Here is a 26,125-nt window from a genome sequence, read left to right on the forward strand (position 1 = left end):
GGATTTTCTTTTGTTAATGGGGAATCAGGGTTCGGTGGGGTAACCCTAAAGAGAAATACCATACTGTAATGGCACCCCCCACCCACTCACCCGTGCTGCGATTAATTTTCATACAGGGTGGGAGGCCAGAGAAAAGCTGGGTCTCTGACACACAGCATGACGAAGCATGTCAGTAGCCCGCCAAGATGCGCAAAGCTATCAGGCCGTCTGCTTGCGGGAGCTGCCCAGACGTGTTGGAGCTGGGAGTCAATCACAGCTGCCGTCTCTCCTTCATGCCATCCTCCTCACGTCAGCCAGCTGGTAACTGATAGATAATTAGTATTTTTCTCAACTCCAATTTCATCAGCAGTAGCACCCACTATCTCCCTCATTTTTTAATTTTTTTTTAAAGTGAGAATGCATGAAGTGTGAATAGAGACTCTGGCCCCCCATGTCTTGCAAGCTGCAAAAGGGACTTGCATGTTTTCCCTTCAGAACTGGTGTGATGTTCTCCAAGGAGGCAGACTTTGGATGGTCCAGCACCCAACCTTTTGGGCAGAGGAGGACAATAATTACTCTAGGTTTGTTACTGTGTACAAGCTGCATATGTGGTCCTTTGCAAAATAACATAAGCAGACTCAGAGATGAGTTCCTGCCCCAAGGGATTTACAGTCAAAATGGACTGTAAACCACAGGGCATGGTCTGAAGGTGCATGAGGCAGCCACCTTGCTGAAGTTAAGCAAGTCTGGGTCTGGTCAGTGCTTGGAGCGGAGACCACTTGGGAACCGCAGGTAGCCACCTTGTGGTTGGAAGAAAGATATAAACATAATAATAAATAAATAGGTTTCAGAGAATGTGGAACAAGTACAGGGCAGGGGAAGTATAGGAAAGAAATGGAAAGGGGAAGGAATGGCCAAGGTCACTACGGATGCACGTGAGCACATGGAATTATGTTTACTTTTGCTTTTCTCCATTTCGGCAGTGAACAGAAGAAGGTGCCTTATTCCACACAGGCCCTTCTCGCCCAGAATTGTCTACTCTGTTGGCAGCAGCCCTCTGAGGACTTTCCCATCCAATGCCATCTCTTTCACCAGGAGGTTGTAACTGGCGCCATCTGCATGCCTCTGCTCTGCCAGTCAGTGATGGTCCCAGCTGTAGACGAAGACTAAGGTTGAAGCTAACGTCTTCTCAGAAGAGCGGGGATTGGAGGAAAGGGAGAGGCAGAGGGGGCAGCAAGAGAGAACAGGCAGGAGGCCGTCAAGAGACTCAGCATGGCAGAAACAAAGGTCAAAGGGAGAGCATATCTCAAGATATGATGGCTGAGAAATAAAGGGAGAGAGATGAGGCTAGGGTGGGATTTTCAGGGAAGGGCGGGTGAGGTTGTGCTGCATGCAGAAGGAGATGGGAAGCCTTACTACCACTTTGGGACCAGACCTGGCTTCACTGCAGCACTGCCTCCTCTTGTTCTTTTCTGCCATATATTTTGGAAATTGGAGAGGAAACAGTTTTCTTTTCAGAAATACCAAAGCTAGTCTCTGGGGAACGTCAATTTTTGGAGAAGCCTCTACCAGAAGGCATGGGAAGGAGAGGAGATGTTTCCACTTGGAATATAGTTTTTCCTAGTACCTCCTCTCTGCCAAGAGATCTAGACATCTGTCTCCCAATGGCCTGAGAATTAGTAAGTGAGACTAAACTCATGTTACTTTCTGTCCTTGAAGTCCAATGGGGATTCTTCCTTCCTTCCTATTTATTTATTACATTTCTATACTGCCCAATAGCCAAAACCACAAGTACAACATAAAAACAATAGAAAATAGAAAATCATTAAAACTGTAGTATAAAAGTACAACCAGCATAAAACCTAGCAGCCATGCAGAGATTTAAAATACTTAGCAAATTTAAAACAGCAGAGCTAAAAGACTAGAATGCTAAAAAGCTAAAATTCCTGGGAAAATAAAAATGCCTTCACCTGGCACCGGAAAGAGTATAACGTAGGCACCAGGCGAAACTCTCTAGGGAGCTCATTCCACAGCCAGGGGGCCACAGCAGAAAAGGCCCTCTTCCTGGTAGCCACCCACCTCACTTCCTTTGGCAGGGGATCCCAGAGAAGGACCCCTGAAGATGATCTTAAGATCCAGGTAGGTACATTTTCTTGCAAGCTGTTGATCAATAAACCAGACTGGATGAATTTTAGGATGGGCATGCGTCCCTACTTTACAGAGGGCAATCTTGTGTTTGAAGGCATCCTCTATTTCAAGGGCTTAATTGCGATGTGATTACGATGAATTAAATAGAAATACTGTACATCTCACAATAGTGGGGAAGACCCTGACCAGGTGGCCTGTCTGCCTGTTGAGTGTTCTGTCCAGGTGCTCGCTATGGGAGGACAACCTGAAGACTCTCCTCTGGTTGTTGTTGTTGTTTATTCGGTCAGTCGCTTCCGACTCTTCGTGACTTTATGGACCAACCCATGCCAGAGCTTCCTGTCGGCCGTCGCCATCTCCAGCTCCCCCAATGTCGAGTCCGTCACCTCCAGAATATCATCCATCCATCTTGCCCTTGGTCGGCCCCTCTTCCTTTTGCCTTCCACTTTCCCTAGCATCAGCATCTTCTCCAGGGTATCCTGTCTTCTCATTATGTGCCAAAGTACTTCAGTTTTGCCTTTAATGTCCTTCCCTCAAGTGAGCAGTCTGGCTTTATTTCCTGGAGTATGGACTGGTTTGATCTTCTTGCAGTCCAAGGCACTCTCAGAATTTTCCTCCAGCACCACAGTTCAAAAGCATCTATCTTCCTTTGCTCGGCCTTCCTTATGGTCCAGCTCTCACAGCCATAGGTTACTACGGGAAATACCATTGCTTGAACTGTGCGGACCTTTGTTGTCAGTGTGATGTCTCTGCTCTTCACTATTTTATCAAGATTTGTCATTGCTCTCCTCCCAAGAAGTAAACATCTTCTGATTTCCTGGCTGCGGTCAGCGTCTGCAGTAATCTTTGCGCCTAGAAAGACAAAGTCTGTCACTGTGTCCACGTTTTCTCCCTCTATTTGCCAGTTATCAATCAAGCTGGTTGCCATAACCTTGGGTTTTTTGAGGTTTAACTGCAGCCCAGCTTTTGCACTTTCTTCTTTCACCTTCGTCATGAGGTTCCTCATCTCCTCCTCACTTTCAGCCATCAAAGTGGTATCATCTGCATATCTGAGATTGTTAATGTTTCTTCCAGCAATTTTAACTCCAGCCTTGGATTCATCCAGCCCAGCACATCGCATGATGTGTTCTGTGTACAGGTTGAATAGGTAGGGTGAGAGTATACAACCCTGCCATACTCCTTTCCCAATCTTAAACCAGTCCGTTGTTCCATGGTCTGTTCTTACCGTTGCTACTTGGTTGTTATACAGATTCCTCAGGAGGCAGACAAGATGACTTGGTGTCCCCATACCACCAAGAACTTGCCACAGTTTGTTATGATCCACACAGTCAAAGGCTTTAGAATAGTCAATAAAACAGAAATAGATGTTTTTCTGAAACTCCCTGGCTTTCTCCATTATCCAGCGGATATTGGCAATTTGGTCTCTAGTTCCTCTGCCTTTTCTAAACCCAGCTTGTACATCTGGCAATTCTTGTTCCATGAATTGCTGGAGTCTACCTTGCAAGATCTTGAGCATTACCTTACTGGCATGTGAAATAAGTGCCACTGTTCGATAGTTTGAACATTCTTTGATGCTTCCCTTTTTTGGTATGGGGATATAAGTTGATCTTTTCCAATCTGTTGGCCATTCTTGTGTTTTCCAAATTTGCTGGCATATGGCATGCATCACCTTGACAGTATCATCTTGCAAGATTTTAAACAGTTCAGCTGGGATACCGTCATCTCCTGCTACCTTGTTATTAGCAATGCTTCTTAAGGCCCATTCAACCTCACTCTTCATGATGTCTGGCTCTAGCTCACTGACCACACCGTCAAATCTATCCCCGATATTATTATCCTTCCTATACAGATCTTCCGTATATTCTTGCCTTTTCTTGATCTCTTCTGCTTCTGTTAGGTCCTTGCCATCTTTGTTTTTGATCATACCCATTTTTGCCTGGAAGTTACCTCCGATGTTCCTAATTTTCTGGAAGAGGTCTCTTGTCCTTCCTATTCTATTATCTTCTTCCGCTTCCGCGCACTGCTTGTTTAAAAATAATTCCTTATCTCTTCTGGCTAACCTCTGGAATTTTGCATTTAATTGGGCACATCTCCCCCTATCACTGTTGCCTTTTGCTTTCCTTCTTTCTTGGGCTGCTTCCAGTGTCTCAGCAGATAGCCATCTTGCCTTCTTGGTTTTCTTTTTCTTTGCGATGTTTTTTGTTGCCGCCTCCTGAACAATGTTGCGAACTTCTGTCCATAGTTCTTCCGGGACCCTATCTACTAAATCTAGTCCCTTAAATCTATTCTTCACCTCCTCTGCATATTCATTAGGAATATTAGTGAGCTCATATCTAACTGCTCTGTGGGTCTTCCCTATTCTCTTTAGTCTGATTCTAAATTGTGCAATAAGAAGTTCGTGATCTGAACTACAATCAGCTCCAGGTCTTGTTTTTACCAACTGCGATTAAAATACAAACTTTGGTACAGATTTTTTTTAAAAAAAAATCATAGATGAATGCGGAAATGGAATGGAATGGACTTATTGGTGAACACCTGCAAAAATGATACGGACCAGAAATATGGACCAGAAATTCACCCATCCCTACCTGACCTTTGAGTTCCTATTCTTAGAGTTCTGCCCTTGCTGCTTGCTTGCATACAACCTAGTTTATGACTCTTTGGAGCCAGTAACAACCCATCCATCTGGCCCAAATCATGTTGAAACAACAAACATGTTGAAACAACGAACAACAAAAAGGAATTCTGGAGTAGAGCTGAGCTGAAATGTCTCAAAATAGTTTTTCTCTAAGAAAATTTCTGAGATTTTTCTTTCTCACCCCTTAAAAAAGAAAGACCACACTGTAGATTTTTCTCCAAATATTCTCCCCCATTTTTTTGGTGATAGCTGACATTTTCTTCCCACAATGCCCTGGAACGATGCTAGGTCTCCCCATAGAGAAATTTGGTAAAATGTCCCTGCCCCCGATTTCTTCGCCCACAATAGGATGGAGAACTTTGAGAGGCTCTTGGCACACAGCCCTATGGCAGACAATGGGTAGTCTCTGATGGTACTCCTATACAGAGTAGACCGATTGAAGTGAATGGGCCTAATCTAAGTAGGACTACCATTGGATACTACCCAATGCATTCCCTGTTCCCTCAGCCACTAAATGAGGCAAGATGAGAAATTATCCATCCATGCTAACTGCAGCAATCTGAGTGCAGCAGTTATCTTCGTTGACCTCACCTGGAAGGTATCCCTGCCATTTTTTGTTTGGCTGTCGGAGGATCTCTGATTACATGAGCAGGATCCAAATTTATCCCATGTTGCATTAAGACCAGATTAAAGACATTAATCATAAAGTCCCACAACTTCTCATGCCAGATCCAGACAAGAAAGTAACATGCTCTTTTGACTCGGTTTATTTTTCTGGCAGTAGATGCAGACGATTCAACACTGCAGGTTCTCTGAGTGATCTAACAAGTGGGAAGGTCTCATCCCTTCACCATACCTCAGTTCCACTTTCTGTAAAACTGGCAAGTAGTGGAAACCATTTCTCTTCTTTTTCCTTTAGATCTGGGTTTGTTGAAATCAGTTCCACAATGGACAGCTAGAATGCTATGATTAGAGAAAATTCTGACCATGAACACATAGTCAAGAGCTAAAGCAAAACTTGGAGGGCGGGGGAGAAACATTTTTGTAATCTTTTCTATAATTTTAAAAAATCAAAAGTCAGAATTCAGCCAGTATTCAAAATGTACAATTCAGATTTTAACATTTGATGCTGCAAATTTTGGAAATGAAATTTGATAGTGTTGTGTCCTCCCTCCATTCAAGGGGCTCATTCCTGATTTGTTAAATGAATGAAAGAAATCAGCATTTATTTATTCATTTATTATGAACAGTGCAATCCTAACCCCTGATGTCTCCTGCCGGAGAGGATAAGGATATGTTGAAGAGGCCTGCTGCAGTGGTCTCCACTGTGCCTGCCAAGAGCTTGGTGGATAGAAAGCAATGTCAGCGGTGTTCCTGCAAGTGGTAGCTGGCATAAGTCTTCAAAAATGGGGTTATGAAGCTTTGAGGCCTACAGAGGCAACAGGTAAAAAAGGTCAGGCTTAGAGGCCTGTTTTTGTTGTTGTCTGGGGGAGGGAGTATCTCTGGGAGGAGGAGTTTCATTTCCCCAGTTAAGTTTCAGTTTCATTTCCCCAGTTAAGTTTAATTTCTTCAGGTTTGAAACAGTACTTTCAGTTTTGAGGGAGGTGGGTATATAAAGAGTGTGAGAGAGCCAGTAAGAGCAGAGTCAGGAACAGCAGAGCACAAAGAGAGAACAGGAAGAAGCAGCCTGGAGAAGTCTCAGTACATCTGGGATAAAGGAACGTACGTTTTGCAACTTTTACTTTCTCTTAATGCCTTTTGCATCACTCAGCTCTATTGTGTAAATACCTTTAGTTGTAATTTGCTTGCTTTAATTTACCAGTAAACTGTTGTGGTTAAATTCTGTGTCTGTAATGTCAGTCACCCCAGGCCTACAGCTTACACCCCACATTATTGGGAAGGGGAAGTTTAAAAGAAGAGAGGGAACTCTTAAGGAGGCAAAGATCCTTAAGGAGTTGCTCAAGGGGTCCAGCTGATAAGGGGAACCATGACACAGACTACTTAGACATTAGACCTCTAATTTATGATCCAAGGCCAAGCCCAACAATGTAAACAGACACTGTGGGTGAACTCTGGCAAGTCATGGCACAAAGGAAGCAGAGTGCCATTGACTGACCCATGTCTGGGTGGGCTGAGGGGCTCTAAGCCATCATTGAAAGTTGGGTTATCCTAGCAGAGAGGATAATTTGCATCCCAAGGGTTCTCTGTCCTGTGCAGTTTGATTGGTGCTTCCAGTATCAAATTGAATGTGGCTTTTTGCATGGTGACCAGTGTTTGGCAAATAAGTCTTGCCGCATAGTGATGTAGAGTGGATAGTGTGACCTCCCCACATTCCCCGCCATGCACACATACCATCTGCGTCATAGTCCTGGCTTTCCATTCAGTATTGGAAGTTCAAGACAGCATGTTCGTCTAGTCATTTTCTGGGCTGTGTGCTTATACTTAATTCTTTGCTGCAGAAAGAACCCTTGAATTGGGCCTGAGGTAACTTTGAGGCAAAATTTACATCTCCCATGAAAGATTGATGATTAAAACCTTATATAATGATGATAATAATGTATAATAATGTTCCACATGCTTTGCAAGAGTCTGTCTGTCCCTTTCTTCTCATCAATTGCTTTCCAAGTGTGGGCAAGAAAGGTACTGACAGAAGGCTAAGAGAAGTAACAAGGTCCTAAATCGTTCAGCAGAGAGAAATCCCCCTCATTGTCCATTCCCCTAGGAACTCCATAGGGGAAGATCACTGCTTCCTCCAGCTTTTGGGAACTTTCAGTACTTTTATGATATCAGCAGCCATTACACCAATCCTTTCTCTCATCTCAGACCTATTTGCATGCCTAGCAACCAACTCTCTGTGTCAAGCAAAGGCGATGGTTGACATGCTTAACAACCATGGAAGTCAAGGCTAAAAAATGTGCATGGGAATATAGAGGGGGACAACAGTGAGTTTAACTATTATCGTCTGGAGGGACAACTAAGTTACAAGACAGGACTTTGAGAAAGAGGGACCAAGAGGGAGGCCTAGGAGAAAGAAGACAAAACTGCTTCTCCTTATGTAAAGATTCTTCCAACTCTAGTAATATTTCTTCCAAACACGTTCCCCTAATTTGGTGGGCATTTTGCTCCTAAACATAACGAAGGAAGGAAGGGGAAGGAAGGAAGGAAGGAAGGAAGGAAGGAAGGAAGGAAGGAAGGAAAAGAAAGAAAGAAAGAAAGAAAGAAAGAAAGAAAGAAAGAACGAACACGGACCTTGCAATAGGCATGTGTTCTCATCTCTCGGGATCTGTCCTAACAGATTTGACCAAGCTGGTTAACGGTATTTGCGGTTTGCAAGATTCTACATGTCGGAGGGAAATGACAGACACATTATTATCACCTCTCTGCTGCTATCTGCCCAAACCTGCCTTGGGAAGGGGACTCTGCAGCTGCTTGCTCAGGGAGTGCAGGGAAATTAGCAGCCCGAGGCACCATTTTTCTTGTCTTGCTCCCTCCTTCCAGGCTGGTGGCTTTCTTGGGATCCATTGACTGCAGTCCCAAACATGTCTGGAAGAGAATTCTAATGAGGAGAGTGGAATGTAAAAAAAAAAGAACGAAGCGTGTGTATGTGATGAGTGGGGAACAGGAATGGTTCAAATCATTTCCTTCAAGAAAGAAGGAAGATGAACCCGCCCTTTGCCATTCAAGTCTAGACACTTCTGCGTAAAAAGCCAATGATAAACAAGATCTTATCGGTTGGGATTCTGTTAGGACACATCCATCTAGCGGTTCTGGAGAGTGGGAGGGAAGGACATGTTTCTCTTGAGGAATATTATTTGGCAAGTGTGGCTAACGCCGAGCTCTCCAAATGCGATGGGGAAAACATTCGTTACCTCACCTCTCCCCCACCTTTTCCCCTACTATGGAAAACCCCAAGCCTCAAGAGAGGGAGAGGCGGATCTTGCTATGAGGCAGCCAGAAAGGATGCTGAGGGTGGCAGAGTGGGAGGTGAACAGATCTGACCTGCCAAACGGGGGAAATGTGTAGCTCTGCACGCTTTGCATGCAGAAGATCTCAGGTTCAATTCTGGGCATATCCAGCTAGGGCTAGGAAAGAGCGCCATTTAAAAACCCGGAGAGCTCCTGTTAATGTCAATAGTACTTAGCTATATGAACCTGTGGTCTGATTCCATATAAGGCAGCACACTATGTATTAGGAAGATCCATTGCTCAGTGGTAGAGCACTTTGCTTGCAAAAGGTCTGGATTCAATCCCTGGCATCTGGGAAAGACTCCTGTCTGAAATGCTAGGAACCTGCATTGTAAAGTGTAACCAGTGTAAACTGGGGCTGAGCAACACAAAGCACGTCCGCTGTATTCTGCCCACCCCCCTCCACACATCCTCAGGCGCAGCCCCTGAAACCACTACCGATGCTTACGAAGGACACATTTATGCATTTACAACATTTGTATACCGCTCCATATCTAGAACAGGTTCTGGAGTGGTGAATGTAAGTAAAACAGTGAGACGATACAAAGAATGAAACATGATATTAAAATTATTCTATTAAAAAAACCAGAATGCTGATAAAAAACGTGGCTGGTCAGTTCAGGAATGCTTCCTGGAATAGAGCTCCTGGTTACCAGTTGTTTTCCAGGCCAAATTCAAGGTGTTGGTTTTGACCTTTAAAACCCTATATGGTTCCGGCCCAGCCTATCTTAAGGAGCGCCTCCAGCAGCACCAGACAGGCCGCTTAACAAGATCAGCCTCGGATGGCCTGCTCTCTGTCCCATCAGCCAGGACAGCTAGGCTGGTGAGTACGAGGGAGAGGGCCTTCTCTGTGGTGGCCCCCACTCTGTGGAACTCCCTCCCTAGGGAACTCCGCCATGCCCCCTCTTTAATGAGCTTCCGCCACGCATTAAAAACATGGTTGTTCAGGCAGGCATTTGGGGTGGGTTAGGGTATTTTTAGAAATATGATGTTTCAAAGTAGAATGTTATTGTTTTAAAACGGCTGTATTGCTGTACATCGCCCAGAGTGGCCAGGTGACCTGCCAGATGGGCAATTAAGAAATTAAATAATCAATCAATCAATCAATCAATCAATCAATAGTTGTTTTCAGGAGGTGCCAGAAGCAACATAGTGGTGGCGCCTGCCTGACCTCCAGGGGCAGGGATTTCCAAAGAAAAGGGGCCACCACACTGAAGGCTCTTCTCTGGGTGGACTCCAGTCAGGCCATAGGTCTGTGTGGAACAACCAGGAGCATGCCCTACAATGACCTCAGAGACTAGGCAGGTTGGTAAGGGAGAAGGCGCTGTCTCTAGTATCTTGTTCCCAAGCTGTTTAGGGCTTTGTACGCTAGTGCCAAAACCTTAAACCTGGCCCAGTAGTGAATAGGCAGCCAGTGCAGTTCCCTCAGCAAGGGAGTTGCATGCTGGAAAGGGGCAGTTCCTGACAACAGCCGAGCTGTTGAGTTCTGCACTAGCTCTTTTATTTATTTATTTATTTATTTATTTATTTTTATCGCATTTATATCCCGCCTTTTTTCCTCTTGCAAGGAACCCAAGGCAGCTTACATGATCCTCCTTCTCTCCATTTTATCCTCACAACAACCCTGCGAGGTAGGTGGGGCTGAGAGTCTGTGACTGGCCCAAAGTCACCCAGTGAGCTTCCATGGCTGAGTGGGGATTAGAACCGGGATCTCCCAGCTCCCGGCCCAACACTCTCACCACTACACCACACTAGCTTCCGGAGCAGCCTCAAGGGCAGCCCCACAGAGAGCGCATTGCAGTAATCCAGCCTTGAGGTTGCTAGTGCCCGTGCCACTGTGGCCAAGCTATCCCTGTCCAGGAGGGGCTGTAGCTGGAGAGCAAAGGGCTGGATGCGCCTGATCTCGTCTGATCTCGGAAGCTAAGCCAGGTCAGCCCTGGTTGGTACTTGGATGGGAGACCGCCTGGGAATCAGGCTTCCTGCACTGAGCAGGAGTTGGACTCCATGGTCTTGTAGGCCCCTTCCCACCCTATGATTCTATGACGTTGAGCAAAGGGCTGGACGCGCCCAATTTCATCTGATCTCGGAAGCTAAGCAGAGTCAGCCCTGGTTGGTACTTGGATGGGAGACTGCCTGGGAATCAGGCTTCCTGCACTGAGCAGGGGGTTGGACTTGATGGCCTTGTAGACCCCTCCCCACCCTATGATTCTATGACTCTAACCAGTCGAAGCTGGCAAAAGGCACTCCGAGACACCATGGCCACTTGGAAACCAGTTAAATGTCTCCTTTTTAAGCTTCCGTAGCAGTGTGCCACTATTTTTTCCCTGCTGTGCCACTAGATTCAGTGGTGCAGGCGCAGCAGGAGTGGGACCTGTAGGGGTGGAAAGTGGCCTCTGGGTGCCCTGAAGTAGCCCACCCGTGGTGTAGGTAGTACAGTTCAATGGTCTGTCTTCATGTAAAGCAGCGTCCTCTGGATCTCCTGGAAAGTTCTCCCATGAAAGTTCAGTTGAAATAAATGGGAACTGTGGACGTGGATGTTTTCATTAAGAACACTGTATTACAGCTCACTATTGGCCATTAGACGGTTGTTAAAAACAATACTGTTCTGCCCAGCATTCAGTAATTAATGCCACTCCTTGATTTTAGAGGGGTCTCCTGTTTTACTGTATTGACTGTATTTTTGCTGTTGTTGTCCAGTCGTTAAGTCGTGTCCAACTCTTCGTGACCCCACGGACCACAGCACGCCAAGCCTTCCTGTCCTCCGCTCTCTCCTGGAGTGCGCTCAAGTTGATATTCATTGCATCAGTGATGCTATCTAGCCATCTCATCCTCTGCCATCCCCTTCTCCTTTTGTCTTCAGTCTTTCCCAGCATCAGGGTCTTTTCCAGTGACTTTTCTCTTCGCATTGTTGTTGTTGTTGTTGTTGTTCAGTCGTGTCCGACTCTTCATGACCCCACGGACCACAGCACGCCAGGCCTTCCTGTCCTCCGCTCTGTCCCGGAGCATGCTCAAGTCCATATTCATTGCATCACTGATGCTATCTAGCCACCTCATCCTCTGCTGTCCCCTTCTCCTTTTGCTTTCAATCTTTCCCAGCATCAGGATCTTTTCCAGGGAGTTTTCTCTTCGCATTGTTGTTCAGTCGTTCAGTCGTGTCCGACTCTTCGTGACCCCATGGACCAGAGCACGCCAAGCCTTCCTGTCCTGCGCTCTCTCCTGGAGCGTGCTCAAGTCCATATTCATTGCATCAGTGATGCTATCTAGCCATCTCATCCTCTGCCATCCCCTTCTCCTTTTGCTTTCAATCTTTCCCAGCATCAGGATCTTTTCCAGGGAGTTTCTCTTCACATTAGGTGGCCAAAATATTTGAGCTTCAGCTTCAGTATCTGTCCTTCCAATGAGCACTCAGGGTTGATTTCCTTCAGGATGGACTGATCTGACCTCCTTGCAGTCCAGGGGACTCGTAAGAGTCTTCTCCAGCACCACAGTTCGAAATCAGTTTTAGCTTTTGTCATCGTTTTTTGCATCATGGTTTTATTGTGAATTAACTCAAGCACTCATGAATAGTGGGCTGATTAAAAAATACATTCAATAACTAAATAGGGAAAGGAAGACAGATGAAAATCTCCCTCATGCCCATATCTGAGCCAGTTATATAATTACATTGGACATCACCTTGCCCAGAACAAAATCACATTCTTTTCAATCCACGTCAAATCCACCTAACAAGCGTGATTTCTATTTTGTCCAAGAAAGAATATCACATGATGAGGAAAATGGGTCTTGTTTTTACTTTTACATTGTGCTTCCTTAATCCTTTTCTCAGATGCACCGGCCGCTCAATAAGTTTTTATTTCCCTCCCCAATACCAGGGACAGCTCCTTTGACAAATGGCCAAAGCAAAGACAGAAGAAACGAAGGGAAGAAATCCTGTCAGGTGTAACAGTGCCTGAAGCCCTCTGGTCCTTTGTTATTCTTGTAACGGTGGAGGAGGGAAAATAAGTGGAAATGGTCATGTTGGGTAGTGGGAAGAGAATGTGTTTTCTCAAATAGAATACAGCCTAAGGCCAGGATGAACAGAAGTAGATCAAGACCTACTAGCAGAACTCTGTACCGTAGTTGTGAAACCCAGAAAATAACCTGCACTGTTAAACTTCCCATCCTCCCCTCACTCCTCCATCTTTTTGTTACGCTTTCTTTCCCATATGTTGCCTGTCCTCCCGCTGTCAACATTTACAACGAAGAGTCTTGTGGCATCTTCCAGACTAACAAATTTATTCTGGCATAGACTTTTGTGGGCACTGTCCACTTCATCAGAAGCGTTAACCTCAAATTGGCAGATTGCTCCGCACAAGTATACATCTTGGGTGGGCGAGGGAATGTAAACTGTGTTGTCAGAGGGAATTGAAATGCAAGAAGCACAGACAGTGATAATTGTCTTAACAGTTGTCATTCAAAAACCTTAGGTGATAACGTAGACATTGTTGCAATGGTGAGCTACTTCACATAGGTAGTATGACTTAAAAACACAGCCTTTTTCCTTGTTCAAAGCATAGGAAATAGAGTTGAATCTCAGTTAATTAATTTCACTTCAACAATTTAGCAAAAATGTATGGGAGAAATCATAGAATAATCATAGACTAGTAGGGTTGGAAGGGGCCTATAAGACCATCACGTCCAACCCCCTTTTAGTTGTTGTATCATTTAAACAATCGGGAGTCAGCCTTTCTGATCTATTACAAATCACTCAGAGATCTACTAGTAGATCTCCATTTGCCTTCTGCTTACCCCGGCTCATCCAACTTCCATCGGAACACGCCGATCCTTGGCACGTGCTGCCAAAATGGGTTTGTTGTTGATGGATCTTTGAAGGCCTCACCAGTGCTGTTGGGACTTGACGAGGTTATCAGAGGAGGCTTGTCTGCATGAGGCCGTGGCAGCCTTTTCTCCCCCCGCAGGGCAATGCTTCCGACTGCTCTCCGTGTCACAACATGGCATAACGAGATAATTTGTACCGAGCATAAAGCATAAAGCCCCTCCGCTGTCCCAGAAGTTTTTCGTTTCCCGGGCATGTCGGGGACGTGCCTGGGAATGTCAGCATGAAAGGGATTGTTTGACAGGAGTTGTCGGTTTGCTTAACACCTGGCCAGAAACATTCTCTGCTATCCCTTCCCCACAGGAACCCATGAGAGCTTTGACTGGGTCGCGAGCGTACAGTGATGTTCATACGAAAAGCGGAGAGAGGTCAAGAGAGTGAGCCTTTTTCATAGGGCTCAGTTCACTAGTAGAATAGAATAGTGGAGACTTTTGAGCCATTGGTAGCACAATAATGAACTGTAAGAAGTTGAGGTTCAAGAGAGATGTAGTCAGCACGTGGGCAAGCTAGTTTTTAAAGCAGCATCAATCTCTCTAAAGTAACAGCACGCTCTTTGAACACACACACACACACCCGCCCCATCCCAAATAAGGCTTCTTCTTGCAAACTAGTTCCCCACACACAAATTCACCTGCCCCAATTTGAACTCGCGTTTTTTTTCCTTCCGGCGCTCACCCAGGAAGGTGGGATGTGACGCACGTCTGAATGGCTTGGAGTAACCACCAGCCGTCAAAGGACAGTAAGCCAGTGCTACTCAACAGCCTGGTCACCGAAAGAGAGAAGCATTTTATCTAATGATCTGTTGGGTTGGAGCCAGGATCTACCTGCCATTGATGGAAGGGCTCCACTGACGTAACGGGCCTCTGCCTGATTTTTGGGGGGGTCCCCTTCCCCTGTACCCCATTTAGCAGGGCATATACCATTTCCAGGGGGCTGGAGGGGCTCATGTGGGGAGGAAGGGTTGGGAAAATCTGCTTCCACCACCCCATTTGCACATATTTATTTAATTACTAAAATACGCAGTGTTTCCTATTGAGCGATACTGAAGGCAGCTTACAACATGGATACCTTGCATAGCAGACAGCATGCTTGTAACAGGCTCCCAAAGCAATTTCAAATGTCCATGCAAAGGCAAAATATAATAAAGGGGTGTGTCGTGTATCGTGCGTGAAGGGACAGCCCGTTTGTGTCCCTTGCAGTGGGTCCAGGATCCAGGCTGTTCTCTCAAAGGTAACATACAGACTATGGCAATAGGCATCAATCTACAGAAGCAACTTTTCCTTTTGTCTGTACACAATTCTTCTGGCCTCCTGGAAGCTGAGGGCACACAAGTTAAGAGCTTTTGGTTTTCTTTCTGCCTTCGGTGGTCCATCTAAGGTTCTGCTTTGCTACTCTCCAATTTGTTTGCTTGTTTGTTTAATGCTACTTTCATTTTTGGTTTTGAATTGTTTTCCCCCACATAATTAGTTCTTCCATTCATTCATTCATTCATTCATTCATTCATTCATTCATTCATTTCTATACTGCTCAATAGCCAAAGCTCTCTGGGCGGTTCACAGTTGTGCTGTTGTGCTTTTGTACACCAATTAGAGAGTGTTGATTTAATCATAGATGGCTGACCATCTTGAATGCCTCCAGTGTGGGGGCCCCCTACCTAAGTAACTGGTTCCATTCTCGTCTTGCTCTAACAGTCAGGAAGTTTTTCCTGATGTTCAGCCGGAATCTGGCTTCCTGTAACTTGAGCCCATTATTCCGTGTCCTGCACTCTGGGATGATCAAGAAGCGATCCTGGCCTTCCCCTCTGTGACAACCTTTCAAGTACTTGGAGAGCGCCATCCTATCTCCCCTCAGCCTTCTCTTCTCAAGGCTCAACATGCCCAGTTCTTTCATTCTCTCCTCATAGGGCTTTGTTTCCAGTCCCCTGATCATCTTCGTTGCCCTCCTCTGAACCGTTTCCAGTTTGCTTCCATCCTTCTTGAAGTGTGGTGCCCAGAACTGGACACAGTACTCCATATGAAGTGGAATATATATGGAATATATATTCCACTTCATGACTGATAGATAGATAGATAGATAGATAGATAGATAGATAGATAGATAGATTATATATGATTCACTTTTGTGAACCGGCCAGAGAGTTTTGGCAATTGGGCGGTATAGAATAGTAATAAATAAATAAATAAAAAGTTTATAAATTAACAACAAAAAAGTGTTTTTAAAAAACCAACAGAACATGGTTTAAATTGACAGATTAGAGCAAGAGTAGCCCAGTTCCATCTGTCAGTGCGAAATGACGGGTGACACAGGAGATCTGTGACCAATAGCACAGATCTCAGTGCAGGTTTACTCAAGGGTAAGTTCCATTATGTTTAATGGGGTAAGTGGACACTGGTTAGGTGAGCATTGAGTGGGGATAGTAGGGAGGTTTAGTGAGCAGTGCCACTGGAGAAGGGGTCCTTTCCCCAGTCAAAATCCCCCCCCCCATTTCTTTTAGCCCTGTTGATAAGGTTTCCACTTACATATTGCCAAAAAGGGGGGGGGAATTAATAGGGCACTGATTTGCATACCCTTTTCATAAGCTGTGTAGATGAAAATATAGGAATAACTACTAGAATTTAAATAGAAATACAGTGCGTCTCACCATAGTGAGGAAAATTGACCAGGTGACCTATGTGTCTTGCGCTGTCTGATGTCCAGGTGCTAACTCTGAATGGGCAGCTTCAAGGCCCCTGTTCTCCCCTTTTTTGGTTCTTTATCTTTAAAAACTTGGACTGGACAGCCCTTCAAATAAAGGATGCCTTCAAAGAGAGTGCAGTCCTCTGTAAAGTAGGACACATGGCCACCCTACCTGCTGAACAAAATAGGCAGATATATGTATTGTATATTTCCTGCCCTCCAGAAAGGGTATTACCAAAGGGGGTAGAGGGGGAAGATTAGGAAAATGGTACAGAGAAAAATGGTTAAACAGTACCTACCCCAGTGCTTTGGTCCCAGTCCAAATCTCTCTCTCTCACACACACACTCACACATGCAGACACTGGGAGAGCTAGTCATGGATGTGTACTTTGACCCTCAGTATCATGGGACTATCAACATCTTAATCTGTGTGGAAGGGAGAGTAGGCCAAATAAAATGCCCCACTCTTGTGTGTCCTTCCTTTCCTATGACCTTTCTGCTGCCATCAGGTGGAATTCTTTATTTTCCCCGGCTGCTTCCTCTAAACAGCCTTAAGATCATCATGGTCTCTTGTAAATACTGTTAGGTAGTGTGGGGTTTGGCTTCTAGTCATGGGGTGGGTGACCCAACAAGAAAAGAGACCACACATTTTAAGCAACAACATTTTAAAAGTTTACGGAAAAGGTATTATTATTAGGGGAAAACATTTAACATGAAGGAATGGTTACAACACACACAGAACAAAACCACAAGAGCAAAACGCATGCAGCTAGTTCTAACTAGATTGTCCCTATTTTATCCAAGTTTTTCCAAGCAATTTCCTATTGTCAGTATTCACAATTTTCTCAAGCAACTTTCTTTCTTTCTTGATCTTATTTCTTCTGTCCTTCCAGACTACCAACTACTTCTCTCTTTCACTCTCAGCTTCTCTCACAATCTGGCCTTTTAGCCTCAAGTTTTTATATGTTAAAGCTAGCCTATGATCTTGTAACTCCGACCAATCAGGAGGGCTCACCTTTACCCAAACTGAGTCCCTGTGTCTTTCTTCTGTCCTTTTTGCAACATTTTTTGCAAAACTGAAACTTCTTGTAAACATTGTAGTTTACAGTGCACCACAATGAAAACACAACCCTTTTGCAAGCTCCTTTTCTTGCTGACTGTCTGCTGAACCTCCTGTTCTCTGCGTTGCTCTTTCAGACCTGATGGCACCAAGGCCTTTGGCTTCTCGAATTTGCGAACTTTTCGTTCAGCCGACACAGAAAAGAAATCAACCCCATAATATCCAAACTACATACAAAAGTATAAGACAGTTCTGTTCCTTCACACTGAATGTAAGCTACTGTGAGGATAAAATGAGTTAACTCCCTGGATATGTCCCTATATACTCCTTCGATGAAGGCTGAGGTATAAATTCAAACAACCAACCAATAAATAATAAGCAAATCTGTCACTATATAAGATTATGAAAATTAGTGGGCCTGTTCAGATGCACATGGGGGGGAGGGTGGTTAGGGTAACTATGGAGAGGGGGATAGCATAACCATGACGCGTGCACCCGTCACACGACTGGGAACCATGTGGCACCACATAGTTCCTGTAACCACCCCTCCGTAATTATCTTAACCCTCTTCCTGCCACCGCCGGTGATCCCGGTGGCCCACGTGCCGTGAAAACATGTGCGCTGACCACTCCAGCCATTCCAATACTCCGCTGACCATAGAGAAAGTCCGTGCCAGCTAGAGTGTCACCAGAGGTAGCAGACACTCTAGCCAGCGAGGTCTATGGTCATGGCCTGGAAGTTCTCCAGAGGCTATTTTAACCACCGGGGAGCTCGCCAGACAACACGGGAAGCCACCCTGGGACCCCTTAACCCTTTTGTAGGGGTGTGGTTAGCCAGGGTGGCTTACTAATCATGAGGAAAGTGGTTTTTTCCCCCCACATGAAGCCACCGTGGTTAGGAGAAATTCCCTAACCATCATGGCTTCACGTTACGTGTGAACAGGGCCAGTAATTAATCATACTTAATAAACAATTACTCAACTACAATTATCATATCCTAACAGCAAACTCATTCTCCAAGTGTCTTTATGTAATCAAATCAGCACCATTCATGCATAAGACGGAGGAATCAGCAGAGTGTGGGAAAACCCCAGGTTGGAAAAATACCAAAAAAGAAAGAAATTGGGAAAGAAAATATGGGCGGGGGGGCGGGGAGGAGAACAAACCAGCCACCCAACGCTGAGTGTCTGCTGGGGGTGGGTGAATGGGGAACTGGGAGGGGGGAAGGAAAAGGGATGGCCGGCTGGCAGGAACCTGAACATTTTGTTTCAAGTCCCACTTTTGGGGCCGCTAACAAGTGTTTGAAATATACAGAGCTATAATGGTAAACAACCCATCATCTCACCACAAAAATATGTTTTTAAGAACCCACACACACCCAGATACAAAATACATAGATTTCACCAGCAGAAAATACTGAAAAAGTCAGTTTCTAAATGCTTCCATTCCATTTCTCATCCCGTTTCCTCTTCAAGAGTTGTTGACGGGCCGCCGGGAGAGGCAAAGTATGGCTGATGTAAGTTTGCATGAAGGAAATCTGACATTATTTTTGTTGGCTGGCCCAGTTCTAATTAAATGGTGCTTGGGTGGCAGGGTTTTCCTTACAGGAACTGCTTTCATTCCTTTCACCTGTGGCTAGCTGGAATCCACAACGGTGGTGACAGGATAGCTGAAGTATTCTGCATTATTTAGAAATAAATGTATTGGAGGACGATAATTGTTGGGACTTAATGTCTAAAGATGGGTGGAATGCAAGAAGCCCTAGAAGCCATTCTTCCCTTCAGTCATTGAGGGCGCAATCCTATGCATGTTTAGGGCACAATCCTATGCATGTTTAGACAGAAAAAAGTCCTCAACTCCCAGCATGGCTGCCTGGGGCATGCTGGGAATTGTGGGACTTTTTCTGTCTAACATACATAGGATTGCGCCCTAAACATGCATAGGATTGCACCCCGAATGGGTTAGTCATGGTAATTCATTAGCGAAACAAAGACATAAATGCCAAGGCAGAAACACCACTGCATGTCATCACACCTGCAGTGAAAAGTCAAAATAACATTCTCTGTTTTGGACTGAACCGTTCGGTGGTGTGTGTTTTTTAATTGATATCCTGGCTGAGTCATTTGTTTTTCTGTGAAACCACTGGCTACAACGTCCTAGTCCCTCTACTCACTTGTAACTAAGCCCAAGTACAGAAATACATGCTGTGGTGCAGAGACACCTTTTGAAGTGCAGGAGCTCATAATCATAGCCCCCACACCCTAGAAGAGTCCATTCCCAAACCCCCAAGGGAATTCAGGGAATTCTGTTGATCCATTGGCAGCTCTGTGCGCATTTGAATGTGTGCGTGTGTGCACATATACAGAACTGCTTATCCAGGGAGACCTGTGTTCATATCCTGGATCATCATGAACTTCAGTGGGTGACCTTGGGCCAGTTACTGCCTGAGCCTAGCCTACCTAGGAAGCGGATCAGTTCTGTTCTGTTCTGTTCTGTTCTGGCTCTACTGTGGTGAGGACTTAGGGTCATTTAGATGCTGGTGAGGCCTGGACTGCAGGCCCTATGTATTGGGTTTTTCAGAAAGGCTGGGTTCCAGGAATGGTCAGCAAGGTCAAGTTTCAGGAACAGTAATAGAACAGCACTGCAGAAAGCTCAGGATGGTACTGGGGGCTGGAAGCCAGACAGGCTTGTCTGAGTAGTTCTGATTCTGAGGAAGAGCAGTCGCTCCTGGGAGAGGAGCACGCTCCTCTTTCCCAGGGCCAACAGCTGACGGAGATTCCTCCCACCGGCATTCCTAGCTTAGATAGCAGTCCTGGGAGTGGCAGAGCACGGGAAGCAGACTTGATGGATGCGCAACGCCGACGCAGAGAGTGGCGCCAAATGGAGGGCGCGGAAAGGAGGCGTAGTGCCCGGTTGGCGCGCAAACAATGGTTGCGCCCAGAGGATCCAAGGGAAAAGGGGAGGGACTCTCCCTAGCCCTTAAGTTCAGGGTCTGCCAGTGATTCCCTTTCAAACGGGGACCAGCTGTTCCAACGTAGGGCATAGGTGCTCTGCTGCTCATATCTAGTTGCTAACAGTAGAGTTGTTAAGTTGTAAAGGAGGAATAAAGCTTTGAAAAGAATCCCTTTGTCTGTGTCTGGACTTGGCTACTGGATTAGACTGAGAGAGGCCTCCAAGGAGCCCTTGACAGGAGCAAAGCAAGACTGAGTCTTAATAAGAGTTTAGCCGCATTTAGGCTGATTGGGCCTATCTCCATATTGATGGAGGCTTGTCTCTTATAGGGGCCTGGCCTGTTTTAGCAATTTCAGGCTGTGACAACGTGGGAGTGGCTGTGGCACACTAGTATCCTGCAGGCCTGTGTCCTCAGAGTCTGAGGACTGTAATGCAACCTCCTCTGGATTTAGGGGAGCCGACCCCCAGGGCCTTTCTAGAGAGCTGGGTCCTGGGGAGATGGAAGCCTCCTGATGCCTTTGCATGGCCAAGTCCTCTCCCATTAACTCTGGACCTTCTTCTTCTGAGGACAAGGGTTGAAGACCTTGGTCCATTACAGGATCATGTGCCAGGCCACACCTGTCTTCCAACCCCTCAAACTTGCAACACTGGCAAGCAGCACCCTGGCAATTGATGTCATCGCTCCTGCTGTGAAAAAAGTACCAGAGTGGAATTCCCACACCTTCCTGCTCCAGTACACCATCGAATAATTGCATATTGCTTCCCAGTTTACTCCTGCCTCCCCTTCCTCGGTTACCTCCCCTTGTGTCTATTTCTATACCGTAAACCCCTTGGGACAGAGACTCTTATTCTTTGTAAAGCACCATGTACAGGATTAGCTCTTAATGTTAACAATAATAACAACATTAATAACAACAGCAGCAGTAACAATAACAATAACAATTATTATTAATAATAGAAAGCATTAGAGAAATCACCTGCTTTTTGTCATATTTGTTGTTGTTGTTTATTCGGTCAATCGCTTCTGACTCTTCATGACTTCATGGACCAGCCCACGCCAGAGCTTCCTGTCGGCCGTCGCCACCCCCAGCTCCCCCAAGGTCAAGTCCGTCACCTCCAGAATATCGTCCATCCATCTTGCCCTTGGTCGGCCCCTCTTCCTTTGGCCTCCCACTTTCCCTAGCATCCGTTTTTGTCATATACCCTTCTATTTTATTCATTTCATACATTAAAAAAAAAAAAACCTCCTCCAAGAAGCTCAAATAAAGCAAGCCAGTTTATTGTCACAACAACCATGTGAGGTAGGCTAGGCTAAGAGAAGGAAAACAACTGGCCCCAAAGTCACCCTGTGAGTTTCACAGTAGAATGAGGATTTGAACCCAGGTCTCCCTGTCACAACAAACATGTCAGGAAGGCTAGGCTGAGAGAGGGAAAACAACTGGCTCCAAAGTCACCTTGTGAGTCTCACAGCACAGTGAGGGTTTGAACCCAGGGCAAGATGGATGGATGATATTCTGGAGGTGACGGACTCGACCTTGGGGGAGCAGGGAGTGGCGACGGCTGACAGGAAGCTCTGGCGTGGGCTGGTCCATGAAGTCACGAAGAGTTGGAAGCGACTGGACGAATAAACAACAAACTCCCGGTCACAACAACCATGTGAAGTAGACTAGGTTGAGAGAGTTTTAAAATGGCATCTGAGCTGGAAAATCCAACAGGCTTCTCCCACTGATGAGCACAGCGCAGGATGTACTTGGAAGCTTTCCTGCATCAGCTGTGTAGACATGGAATTGAAGGAGCTCCAGAAAGACCCCAGGGGTTGGCTCCAGAGGAGACTGCATCACTGTCCTCAGATTCTGAGGACTTGGGCTGCAGGGACACCGAGAGCCTGCTGGGTCTTGCACGGTAAAACGTCACAGCAGATTGTGCCGCTAGGTAAGTGCTCTCTGCCTTTGACGCTGCAGCCTGTTCGTATCTCCTCAGGACCCTCACACAGTGGTGGAGCCCCTGTTTGGTATCCCGAAGGTCCCAGCTTCAGTCCCCGCTATCGCCAGTGAAAAGGATGGGGTGATGAAAAAGACTCTCTCTGCCTGAGACCCTAGGGAGCTGCCACCAGTTAGAAGAGACGATGCTACTAGAGGGACAAATAGTCTGACCTAGCGTGAGGCTGCTTCCTATGTTCCTAGGAGCAGGTCTCTGTGAATGCAGTGGGATTTACTCCCGAGTAAGTGCACATAGGCTTGCAGCCTTAGTGGCATCCAAAATATGCCGCCTTCTGAAACAACAACCAGACTTTACCTCTGACTGGAAGCATCTGGGTTGCTTGCTTCACAAGTCGAAAGTCGCCTGGCTGGCCGCAGCCATTCAGTCAGCCTGCAACAGAGGGAGACAAGGGAAGCAAGGCTTCGTCCTGTCACGTCACCTCTCCTGACAGGACAGCATGTTTTGGCTCATCCTCTCCTTAAAATCTTTGCACTGCAGCATAGATTAAAAGGTTGCGACTAGGAACTGGTGCCTACGTTTGCTTTCTTCCTCCTCTCTCCCGGTCTCTCCTCCTTTTGTGTTGTGCCTTTTAGACCAGCTCACCGAGATGTGACGGATTTCTGTCGGCATGGAATTTGTGCATATTTATTTTGCTATGGAACAGCATTCAGGCTCATAAGCTTGACTGAAGTCTGAAGTGGTATACCCCAGACGCAGGTGTACCACCACAGCAAGGACTAAGCCACCTGATCACAGCATCTGTTCCTCTAAACGCTTGATGGAACCCTCTCTTTCCATGGGGTTCCAGCAAGTGATGATGGAAAAGTGAAGGAAGCTGAGCTCAAGGTCATAGCTGCTTTTGCTCTTAGGTACCACATGCTGCATCCTGGGATCTTATTTGGAAGGACATGTGTGGGCAGGAACCTCCTTGATGATTTAACATACCTTGGAAGCTTTCTGTATGGGGTGGTATTTTTAAAGGATTTGTGTGTGTGTGTTGTTTTGGCAGACACAGATTGCATTTTGTAGGGAGATGGTGGAATGTGTTCAACAGAAAAACATGCCCTGCCATGTAAGGACTAGCCAAACCTTGCATTTTGCTTCTAGGGTCGGGAAGCAAAAAGAGTGAGTACGGTAAGGAACAATCTCCTTAGAGGACATATTTATTGACTGCATCGATTTGTCAATTTATTACATTTCTATAGCACCCATTAGCTGGGAAGTTCATAAAACAAACATAAAACCATAAAATGCAATAACGCAGTAAAGCATAGGATAAAAACTATAAGCTTAAAACAGAAGAAAAGCAATGTAGGAACCACGATAAACACCTGCAGCACTGCAATGATCTGAAAACACACTAACGCTGTTTTTAAAACCGGAGGGCTAAAAAGGCCTAGGAACATTGCAAGATCTTGATCCTGAAAAGGCCACAGAGTAGGTGCCAAGGGGATCTCTCTGGGGAGGACATTCCACAATTGAGGTGCCAGCACCATTTTTATCTCGCTTTTCAGATAATTATAGACTGTGTTTGGAAGCAATGCTGGCTTTCGGCGGTAATTTGTAGGTTAATTAACCCAGGGATTGTGGGTATGCGCGCTGCATGTGAGTGGCTTCTTGTTTCCAGCAACAACCTACGAATGCAACATTCATAAGTTGTCTCTGTGATGTCTGAAACTGAGCACTCGGTGTTGTTCATGGGTTAAACAACCCCAAATTAGCATGTTGTGTGAACAGCCCCGCTGCCTCAGCATGCACAGATTGCCAGGCTAAAGTTTGGAGAATGGCTGTAAGGGGAAGTTGAGGAGTTCCGAGGAGTTTCAAGTGGAACTCAGTTGTCTTCATGGATCCAAAGACCAACAGATTCCATGGCTGCTTGCTTTGTACTAGGGCTGTGTGTCCTGTCCTGATCTTGATGGGGCATGATGAAACAAGACCGCAAGACCTTGAGCTGTTAGTTATTAGAACGAATTATTAGGATTATTTGTTTCATTATCCATTCAGGGGGCCTTCTCCAGGAGCCCCTGCCAAAAGAGGTAAGGCAGGTAGCTACCAGGAAAAGGGCCCTTTCTGCTGTGGCACCCCGGTTGTGGAATGAACTCCCTAGAGAGGTTCGCCTGGCGCCTACATTGTTCTCTTTCCGGCGCAAGGTGAAGACCTTCTTTTATTTTCCCAGGCATTTTTAGCATTCCAGTATTTTTAGCTCTGCTGTCTTAAATCTGCAATTGCATTTTAAATATCTGCACTGCTGCTAGGTTTTACCTTGGTTGTATTTTTATTCTGTAGTTTTAATCTGTTGTATTTTATATTGTATTTTCTGTTGTATTTTTGTGGTTCCAATTTTGTGAACTGCTCAGAGAGCCTCAGCTATTGGGAGGTATAAAAATGAAATAAACAAACAAACAAACAAATAGGCAAGATGCATAAATCTCCTTTGTTAGATGAGCTGCAGAGCCCGTCACTGAGAAATCCAGTGGGGCTTGCGGGATTTCTGTGGTGCCCCCGGCTTGGCTTGCATTTGCAAGCTGACCCATGAGGTTTCTCCCCAAATCTGGGAGCTTCTTTCATTTTTTAAAAAAAATTGTAACTAGAAATTTGCACAAATTGCAGCTGCAGTTTGCATTATTTGTGCAAATCTCAGCTGTAACTTGCATAATTTGTGCAAATTTCTATTTACGAAAACAAAACAAAAACCCAAAAATCCGCGAGCTACCTGACTTGGCTCAGAGGAAAGAAGGTCAAGTCCGGGAGGCCGAGCTTATGAAAGCTTGCTGAGCTCCACCACCATCACCCAGGACAGATTCCTCTGACATCTCTAGTTACCAGGGGTGCTTCCAGATGGACAGCTCTTAGCACTATCAACGAGAAGGCCTTGTGCAGCTATTCTGTCTTTTCCTCCTTAACAGATTTTCTGTAGTAAGAAAAAAGATGGAAGAAGCGGTGGATTATGAGTAGAGGACAACCGCAATCCTGGTTTAGACCCTCCACAAAATTCTGTGATTGGCACAGGGTGGTGGCATGAAAAAAGCCTCTTCTGGAAGTACTTCGGGTCCCTTCAGATATTCTAATCCCCTTAGACATCGGTCATCTGACTCCACACGAATTGTCCTCTCTCCATGGTCAGCCAGGAAAACGAACGTTATGTTCTAACCCTGCCTGATCTCTACGAAACTTGTTCTTCTTTCTAGTATTCCCCACTGCTGAAGAAGCTCTACTGTCAAATTGCGAAGACATGCCCCATTCAGATCAAAGTCTCTACACCGCCTCCCCCAGGCACCATCATCCGGGCCATGCCCGTCTACAAGAAGGCAGAGCACGTGACGGAAGTGGTGAAGCGGTGCCCAAACCACGAGCTTGGACGCGACTTCAATGATGGTGAGATCACTGCAGACAGGAGCTTGTCTTCACGCCCCAGAAGTTCAGGAAAACATTGCCCCCCCCAATAAAGGATTGCTTGATATCAGTTCCCCTCCGCCATCACCATTGCTTTCTCCTGGGCGCCAGAAGCGGGCAGCTGTTTGGCAGGCTTTCCGTAACCTGACTGAGCTGGGGAAGGGTGTGTGTAGGGAGAGCCATTCCTGCATGCCTCCCCCACCCCCAGCACAATTGATCCCAATGCAGCCAGGACTGCTGTTTCTCCACTGCTAAGAGGGGCAGGGAAATCCCAGTCCCAATTGGTATCACTTCCACACACCCAGTGATCCCAGCCCATGTGTGCGGGTGTGTCTGTGTGAACTCCATGCCACTTACTTCGGAGTAGGCATGTATAGGATTGCACTGTAACTGTTCTGGACAGGGATAGCTTGGCCGTAGTGCTGTAGGCGCTAGTCACCTCCAGGCTGGATTGCTGCAATG

At 45.9% G+C, this 26,125-nt stretch overlaps 1 protein-coding gene across 1 annotated transcript in view; it reads left to right on the forward strand.

Moving 5' to 3' along the window:
• TP73 (tumor protein p73) overlaps window positions 1–26,125 on the forward strand; it is a 103,255-nt gene that overhangs the window by 46,920 nt on the left and 30,210 nt on the right. Inside the window, exon 3 of the mRNA XM_084821707.1 lies at window positions 25,459–25,645. Within this exon, the coding sequence (XP_084677833.1) occupies window positions 25,459–25,645 (187 nt within the window). The remainder of the gene's footprint in view (window positions 1–25,458; window positions 25,646–26,125) is intronic.

Source organism: Heloderma suspectum, chromosome 15, assembly GCF_057233095.1.
Source record: "Heloderma suspectum isolate Gila_16-S chromosome 15, 16-S_ref, whole genome shotgun sequence".
Classification (NCBI taxonomy): domain Eukaryota; kingdom Metazoa; phylum Chordata; class Lepidosauria; order Squamata; family Helodermatidae; genus Heloderma; species Heloderma suspectum.